The following is a 9425-nucleotide window of genomic DNA, read 5'->3' as shown; positions in this document are numbered from 1 at the left end:
TGGCCCAGGATCGGGCAGTGTTTCGTTCTGCTGTGCATAAGGTCGCTATGGGTCGGTATCTACTCGATGGCACCTAACAACAACAACAATATTACAGTAAACAGAAAACAAGAGTTTTCATCTTTTGGGGAATGATGGACTTTATGAACACATTGTTGTCGTTAAGTGCTGTCGAGTTGGTTCTGACCCATAGTGACCCTGTATAGGGTTTCCAAGGAGATGCTGGTGAACTTGAACTGCCAACCTTGCAGTTCAAATGGCTTTGCAGTCTAGCACATTAACCCAAAGCGCCATACCAGGACTCGTTATGAACACATTATTATACCACAAAATAAGTTCTTTCTCAACTTGGGATTTACGGTTTGTCATAGATTGAACTGTGTTCTCCCAAAATATGTGTCAACTTGGCTGGGCCATGATTCTCAGTGCTTTGTTATGTAATGATGCAGCAACAGTTATGGAGTAATGTAACCTATGATATGCTTAGTCAATCCATTTAAGGAGATAGGTGAGATGAAACACCTTTATTCAGGTCACAGTCCTGATTTAATGTAAGGAGAGCTGCCCTTGGATATGGCCTGTATCACCTTTTATCTTACAAGAGATAAAGGAAAGAGAAGGGAGCACAGAAAAGGGACCTCACTACCGACAAAGAAGAGCCAGGAGTGAAGCCTATCCTTTGGACCCACTAAGAACTTTCTAGACCCAAGGTAAAGGTTGATGCCAAGAAACATGAAGATCTCAAAGGAATGCTGGGCCCACAGATGCTGAAAGGAGACAAGGACTTTCCTCCAGAGCTGATGAAGACAGAACGCCTTCCCTGAATTTGGACTTCTAGCCACCTCTGCTGTGAGAGAATACATTTCTGATTGTTAACTAAGACACTAGGCCAAGCATAATAAATCCAGGAAAACAGTACCCAGGCTTCAACCTTTCAAGTTTATGGACAACAGCAGATAATAAACCCTGAAAATATCAACCTATGACCTACCATCAATATAACATGTTTAACAGCCTAGAGTGAGTGGAGCTAAACAGCTGAAATTGATACTTACTGTGCTAGAAGAGAAGCAAGGGAACCATACACTGAAGATGTATACATATTTCCATTCTGATTTGACACAAGCAAAGATGTCTTTGTTTTCTGATTAAAGAGTTCAGAACTGGCCTTCATAAATGCCTTCTCCACATCTCTGTCAAAGTACGTGTCTTCTAATTTAACATCCCTGAAATATTTATATAAAAAGACAATTTCACAATGTTCAAAGTCAATTATTTTATCTCATCAGATGGCATTGTGATTGTTGTTAAGTGCCTTCAAGTTAGTTCCAACTCATAGTGACCCTGTATAGGGTTTCTAAGGAGCAGCTGGTGAGTTTGAACCACCAACCTTGTGGTTCAAACCAACCTTGCAGTTTAGTGCTTTCTTCTATAACACCACACCAGGACTCCATTCTATGAGATAGTGGGCCTAATTAATATTCAAATCAGTGAGTATATGATGCTGCTTTCACATTAGTTCAAAGTCATCCTTCAACATGCCCAGCAGCATGCTAACTGTGACAGAAAACAGAGTTGCACACACACAGCCCCTTCAAAAGGTTTCTTATAATGAGCTGCAATACTATTTCAAGTCCATAATAATGGTTATTAAGTCAGAAAACTCACAATATTACAGAAGTCAAGTCTTAAAAACGTTGGGTAGAATTTTACCAAATGGAGATTTTACCATTTGGACACAGGCAGGGAGAAATAAAATGAGTTTTAGCCACAGCATGCTAAAAAGCAGCAGCTTTTTTTTTTTTTCTGTAAAGAAACTGTTAACATAAACTTCGGCAATGAGAATGGAGCTAAAAGGAGCAAGTCAGAAGCTCATCTAAGTAGAGATGTCTAAAGAAGTAGTACAGGTAAGCCACACCTTTGTGGGTCTCAGTTTCTTTACTGATAAGATAGACTTCTAGGTCCTTTGTTGTTGTTGTTAAGTGCCATCGAGTTGGTTCCAACTCATAATGACCCTGTATAGGGTTTCCAAAGAGTGACTGGTGAGCTTGAACCGCTAACCTTGAGGTTCAAACTGACTTTGCACACCAGCACATTAACCCACAGCTCCACACCAGGATAATAGTCTCCCAGATATACTGTTGTTGTTGTGAAGTACCATCGAGTCGATTCTGACCCATAGCGACCCTGTATAGGGTTTCCGAGGAGCAGCTGGTGAGTTTGAACCGCCAACCTTGCAGTTCAAATGGCTTTGCAGTCTGGCGCATTAATCCACAGCACCTCACCAGGACTCCCAGTATATGCTCTAAGATAGAAAGACAAAACCGTAACAGCTCCTCTTACCCAAAGGCTTCAAGGCCACTGTAGATACTATTTTTATCTCTGTTCTGGTCATTAAGAAAGTCATTCAGCAACATCCGAGCTAGAGATTTTTGAACCAGTTTACAATATGGTGAATGGAAGATCACAAAGCCAAAATCATTCAAAGTAAAATCTTTATCATTTCCCTCTGAAAAAAAAGTCCAAGAAAAAGATGGAAATCATATAAGCTACTAACTTTTGAGATTTGACGTTGGGTTAGGATGTTTTTCATATCTCTAAACAGCCCATAATGACGAAGCAACCAAATATCCATTATATCATGAAATCTACCGTTTAAAATGTACATTGAAAAGACATCCAGGGATGGAGCACTATACACCACTACAAGAGTTTTCAGACTTCAAGAGGCATGCCCATTAGTAGGTGATGTCATCCATTTAATGAATGAGGATCACTTTGTAAATACAGTCTTTTAAAAAGAAAGTAGAAGCGCTCAGAGAACAAGTAAGTAGTTTCATGACACTTTTGTTTCAGTTTACCATACCCGTGCAATTTTAAATTACTTCTTAGTATGGGTCCTTGCAAAAAGAGTTAGAAATTCATTATATTGTTAAATCTATACTATTAAATAGTTATGACATTTTACAAACTGCAAAAATGCTTCTAATCCAGAGCCATTATGCTGTTAAATATTATTTTTAACCCTTGCACACACCCTGTATAAGACCAATTTGGGCTATAAATTAAAGAACATACTTTATGTGATAGTATGTATTTTAGAACAGTATTATTCAAATACTGTCCTTTTTAGCACTTCAAAACTTTTTTCAGGATTAAAGACTGGAATTAACGAAGACACTAAAAAAGCAAACTCACATACTCAGGTCAAATTTCAAGAGGCTTCACATGATAGATCAGATCAATAATTTATTATTTTCATTTGTTTTTTTTCTGGATCACTGTTATGAACTAAAATTTTGTTAAAACATCCTTCCCCCCCGCCCGCCTACCATGAAAAGAGAAATAAAACTGAAGTTACCTTCTTTGCCCCACTTTTGATTTTCTCACTATGGGTAAATGAAATGAAGTATTTTTGCAGAGATACCTCCTTCCTAAAGCTAGGCTTTTTTCCTAAATTACACAGTCCCAGAAACTACTGGAAAATGCTGTTTAGTGGCTCAGGAGGAAACAGCTAAAGACAGTAATGAAGGGAGCCTGTAAGTTAGTTTCTAATTACAGACACCCTCACATCACACTGCCCTCCCAGACCAAAGCCAAGGAAACCTACCTTTCTGCCACTGGGCACGGATCTTTTTGCGGTAGACAGAATAGCAGCGGTCCAAGGCACTGAGGTAGCATTGTATGGAGAGTTTTCCATCCACTATAGGGTACTCAGAGAGCATATCGGGCTTGTAAAAGTCATAGGCATGCTGCATATGGGTCCCACGAAGTCCTAGCAGAAACCAAAAGGATAATGTCTATGGATTTTAACGTTCTGACAGTTGCATATAAGGGCACTGTATTATCTGGAACCTTCCTTAACTATCTAGTCAACACTCCTCACTGTTACTGTGTGCCATCAAGTTGGTTCTCACTCACAGTGACCCTGTATGGGGTGTCCGAGGTGGTAAAGTTTTACGGAGTGGCTAGTGATTTCGAACTGCTGACCTTGCACTTAGTAGTCTAACGCATAACCCACTATGATACCCGGGTGCTTAACTCTCCTCACTGTTGTTGTTAAGTACCATCGAGTTAGTTCTGACTCATAGGGAACCCTGTATAGCGTTTTCAATGAGTGATTGGTGGGTTTGAACCAATGACGGGTGGATAGCAGACAAATGTTGATCCTACACCACCATAACAGGAGTCCTCCTCTCCCCACTAGCAGTATAGGAATCACAAAGTGACATCAATGTGTACTAGAAAGGAAATGTTATCACATCCACAAACAGGCCTAAGACTCCTTTGGTATAAGTTTTCATTCAAGTTTCACAAATCCAACTGCAGGATCATAATTACTCAATGAATTGAAAACAAGTTACACTTGCCACTTACTGTATGACTATGGGCAAGCTACTTCAACCCTACTGAAACCAATTTTCCTTTTCTCTAAAATGGGGATGATACCACCTACCACATATGATTAAATAAGACAACACATATAAAGCTCTTAGTAGGTAGGTAGTGCCTGCATTTTATGTACCCTCCAGTAATTACTAGCTTTTACTTGTATATTTTCAAATTTCTCTGCATATTGTGCTAAAACTCAAAACTTTCCCAAACACTCACCTCGTTCAAAAATTAAAGGAGCATTTGGCCCAATTAGCAGAGCAACGGCTCCAACTCCACCTGTTGGTCTTGCATTTCCTGAGGCATATACAGCAATATCTCCTGCAACCACTAGGGCATACCGTCCTGCAAGATATTTTTTATTAGTTCACCAAACACAAGAAAATAATTTAACACTATAAATATCATACATGTAAAATTAAGTCTGTTATACTGCCCCGAGGATATCCTTTCCTAATCTTTGGTAAAGGAAGAAAATGTTCCAATCGAATTTCGAACTAATCATTTTATCCAACAGGATAAAGATAACCAATTTATAATTCAGATAAGGCAAAAGTTACAGCCATCTTTCTGAATATATTCAAACAATATAACTGGTGAAAGTTGGCAAGTGGCATTAATTGAAAGGTAATTTGGGCCTATTCACCCTCAATGAGAGCTTTCTTTTGGAATAAAAGCAAGCAACATACCATCCCAGGAGCTGGATTCAATCCAGTTAACTGCATTGAAGACAGCAGCTGTGCCTCCATAGCAAGCATTAGTTGTATCTATTCCTTCTATATCTGTATTTCCAGACTCCTCAAATAGCTGCATCAAATTAGTCTTCACTGACTTCGATTTGTCGATGATTGTCTCTGTTCCAACTTCTAGTCGCCCAATGCAGTCGTAGGAAAGGTTATTTCTCTCCATAAGATTTTGAACCACAGTCATGCAGAGAGAGTTGATATCTTCTCTATCTGTGCAGAAGCCCATCTTGGCCTGGCCCAAACCAATGGTATACTTTCCAGCATCTACACCATCATATTTTTCCAACTCTGTTTGATCAACGTATTGAGAAGGAAAATAGATCTCAAGGGCAACAATTCCCACATCTTTTGGCCAGCACGCTTCTGCATTCAAAGGGAGTGACCCAGGCATGGTGAAAGAGCTTTAAAAAGGAAAATAAAACAAAACAAAAAAGCAACAACATTGTTTTAGATTATAAATTGCTGATTTTCAAGTTAACAAATTAAGAAAAGAATATTAAGAGTTCAGCTCTCATTAAAAATTAAAATAAGTATAGTTTATTTAAATCAGTCAATTTTTTTAAGTATATGGAGGTGGCAATTATGGTAGAAATGAAATACTATCATTTGAAACAATGCATGTTGTTAAGTGCCAGTGAGTTAGTTCCAACTCACCAACTTTGTTAGGAGTGGCTGATGGGTGTGAACCACTGACCTTGCTGTTAACAGTCCACCAGTGCTTATCCTACAGTACCACACCAGGACTCCAAAATTACATATATTCCTTCACAAAGCTTTCACTTTATTTAAAACTGGGCATCTTAAGACTTAAAATAAATATGGTTGACAAATCAGAAAGCAATTACTTGACCTATCCTTGGCCACGTTAAAAATTCATCATAGATAAATTGATTATTCAATTATTATATTACCTTTATAATGTGAGATCACAAAACATTGCATACTTTACTGGTCTAAAGAAAACCCCAGCAAAAGAGAAACCATAGCCCATCCAAACCAACCTAAACAAGGCCACTTTTTCTAATCTTAACCTTTCAAAGAACCCCCAACAGAAAACCTAAAGGATTAAAATGTTCCAAGGAGAAATTCCAAGACCCGTCATAGGGTCATATGCCAATATTCTACACTTTCTATAGCTACAGTTTATCTCCTACATAAAACAAAAAGAACACATAATAAATTGAAAACTGGTAATTCATACATTATATGAATATGATGAATATGTGGCAGCTCTTACAACTCCCTCTTCTTAAAAAAAAAATAAAAGGCACTATAAGTTCTAATGTCATCACACTGTGAAGACTTAGTTTTACAGTAACAAAAACGTGCTACCCATACTCACTCAGACCACTGCAATATCCCATGGGTAAATAAATTACTAACCTATCAGAGCCTCATTTTCTTTGTAGTCAGATAAACAGAAAGTACTCTAGACATTTCACACAGGGAGGTTACAAACTTGCTAGCTGGAACACAGAAGCAAAAGGGACGCAGTGGTTATACAGTCTCTGAGCCCCATTCATATGGAAGTGGCTGGAGTTCCCAGTACTGCCACCTCTGTCACTGACCTTGAACCCCAGAGACCTAAAACAAGATCGCTATCTTCTTATCTCACTGGAGTATTCCCCATCTGCAATCTAGGCAGAACCCAGCTGAAAACATGTAATTGTCAGGCTCCCCTGAGTGGCACAGAGGCACAGCCCAGGAACTTCAGAGAAACAATCCATCCTTTCCATGCCTAAAATCGATTTCATCTAATTTCCTTCTTAGATGCCACAGAATTGGACAGTGCTGCTTAGGCGGCAGGACAGTGGTTCCTCATTTACCTTAATTCTTGGCTTATGAGTGTTACCTGGGTCAAACGGGTTCATTAAACTTTGATAGCATTTTCTGACTCACCACTCAATGTAACACCTAAAGCTGAAGAGTCATATATTTATGCCATCTGTCCTCTGCCACACTGTAAATTCTGGGATAATATTGTTGTTAGACGGTTGAGTCACTTCCAATCTATAAAGATCCTGCATAAGGTTTCCAAGGAGCAGCTGGTGAGCTAGAACCACTGACTTTGCAGTTCAAATGATTTTTCAGTCCAGCACAGTAACCCATAGACTTTGGAATAGTATTGGTGGTTGGTGGTTATGTACCATAGAATCGGTTCCGACTCATAGCGACCCTGTTTCAGAGGCTGTAAATCTTCACAGGAGCAGAAAGCCTCTTCTTTCTCTAGTGGAACATCTGGTAGTTTCGAACTGCTGACCTTGAGGTTTGCAGCTCGATTCATAACCACTACGCTACCAGAGCTCAGGTATAGTGAAATTATAGACCATTACCACAACAGTAAGTTTTTCATTACTAAAACCTTGAGAGAATATCTAAAGCAGAAAGGGTCTATCCTTAAACTGTGAAATTTATCCCTTGCACAGAAGTCATCACATTTTAAGTATATGAAAATGTAAAAAATTAAGCACCTAGAAATATAATCACAAAATCTAAGTTAAAGATCTTAAGGGTTACCAGTTGAGTTTTCCTTTCAGATGTAAGATGTTTTTTCCATGTTTTCATTCATCCAAACTATGACAACATGCTACATGCCAGATCTGAGATAAATTTAATGGGAGACAACAATTACCCTCCCAAATATTCACAGTCTAGTGGGATACTAGAGTCCTGATGTGGTGCAGTAGGATAAGCACTGGACTGCTAACCACAAGGTCTGCAGTTCAAACCCATCAGCCGTTCCTTGGAAACCTTAAGCAGGGTCATTATAAGTCAGAACCAACTCGACAGAACTTATCAACAACAAGTGTGGTATTAAAACACACACAGATAACAGGTGAAATAACAGAGAAAATCACATGTATTATGGAGAAATAACTAACCCAGTCAGGTAATGAGGGATGGAGCAAGAGAGAGCTGGTGGTTACTAGTACCTGAGTTAAGACTTAAAAATTAGTAGGAATGAACATGGGAAGAGTGAATGGTTTAAAATTAAGAAAGGTGTGCAACAAGGTTGTATTCTTTCACCATACTTAATCAACCTGTATGCTGAGCAAATAATACAAGAAGCTGGGTTCTATGAAGAAAAACATGGCATCAGAATTGGAGGAGGACTCATTAACAATCTGCGACATACAGTAGATACAACCTTGCTTGCTGAAACTGAAGAGGACTTAAAATATTTACTGATGAAGATCAAATAGCACAGCCTTTGGTATGGATTACATCTCAATGTCAAGAAAACAAAAATCCTCACCACTGAACCAATAAATAACATTCTTATCAACAGAAAAAAGACTGAAGTTGTCAAAGACTTCATTCTTCTTGGTTCAAATATCAACACTCATGGAAGCAGCAGTCAAGAAATCAAAGGGCGTACTGCATTAGGCAAATGTACTGCACAAGACCTTTTTAAAGTGTTGAAGAGCAAAGATGTCAGCTTGAAGACTAAGGTATGCATGACCCTCATATGCATGTGAAAGCTGAACAGTGAATAAGGAAGACCGTAGAAGAATTGATGCTTTTTAGTTAAGGTGTTGGAGGAGAATATTGAAAGTGCCGTGGGCTGCCAAAAGAACCAATAGATCCTTGTTGTAAGAAGTGCAGCCAGAGGAGGTCAGGATGGCCAAACTTTGTCTCTCATACTTTAGACATATTGTCAGGAGGAACCAGTCGCTGAAGAAGGATATCATGTTTGGTAAGGTGGAAGGTCAGAGAAAAAGAGGAAGACCCCCAGAGAGACAGATTAGCAAAGTGGCAGCATCAGTGGGCTCAAGTGTGGCAACAATTGTGAGGTTGGCCCAGGATCAGGCAGTGTTTCATTCTGCTGTACATAAGGTCGCTATGAGTCGGTACCAACTCAATGGGACTAACAACAACAGCAGCAGTAATTAGTAAATGCTGTAGAAGCAGATGGTAGTGTAAAATGATTTTCAACAAAGTGGACAGTATTAACAAAGGCACAGTGTAAGGGACTATAAAAAGTTATACTAATTTACTGAAGTGAAATATGAGCCAGAAAGTGGACAAAGTAACAAATAGGCCATAAGAAAGTTCTGGTATGTTGGTGTTAGGGAGCTTCAACTTTATCATATAAACAGCAAGAAGCCATCAAAAAGCCCTAAACAAAAGAACATAGTTATATCAGTGTTCAAATCAGCATTTTTCTGGTTCTGGAATGAATTCAGTGGATGTGAGCAACATTTTTAAAAAGCGAAATATAGAAAAATAGAAAATATCAGATTGCACAGCACATAGTAAAGGTGAGGAATTTTTTATGAAACTTCT

At 38.8% G+C, this 9425-nt stretch overlaps 1 protein-coding gene across 1 annotated transcript in view; it reads right to left on the bottom strand.

The window, feature by feature from the left end:
* The window catches only part of HMGCS1 (3-hydroxy-3-methylglutaryl-CoA synthase 1 (soluble)), a 10151-nt gene extending 4601 nt beyond the window's left edge, over nt 1-5550 (bottom strand). Inside the window, exons 1-5 of the mRNA XM_006865755.1 lie at nt 5082-5550; nt 4612-4737; nt 3611-3775; nt 2344-2509; nt 1056-1226 (exon numbers count right to left, since the gene is read on the bottom strand). Of these exons, the coding sequence (XP_006865817.1) occupies nt 1056-1226; nt 2344-2509; nt 3611-3775; nt 4612-4737; nt 5082-5529 (1076 nt within the window). The 5' untranslated portion in view covers nt 5530-5550. The remainder of the gene's footprint in view (nt 1-1055; nt 1227-2343; nt 2510-3610; nt 3776-4611; nt 4738-5081) is intronic.
* Nucleotides 5551-9425: the final 3875 nt, after the last annotated feature.

The sequence above is a fragment of the Chrysochloris asiatica genome, unplaced genomic scaffold (genome assembly GCF_000296735.1).
Source record: "Chrysochloris asiatica unplaced genomic scaffold, ChrAsi1.0 scaffold00082, whole genome shotgun sequence".
NCBI lineage: Eukaryota > Metazoa > Chordata > Mammalia > Afrosoricida > Chrysochloridae > Chrysochloris > Chrysochloris asiatica.
The sequence above is the reverse complement of the archived record's forward strand: the minus strand, read 5'-3'. Positions and strand labels throughout refer to the sequence as shown.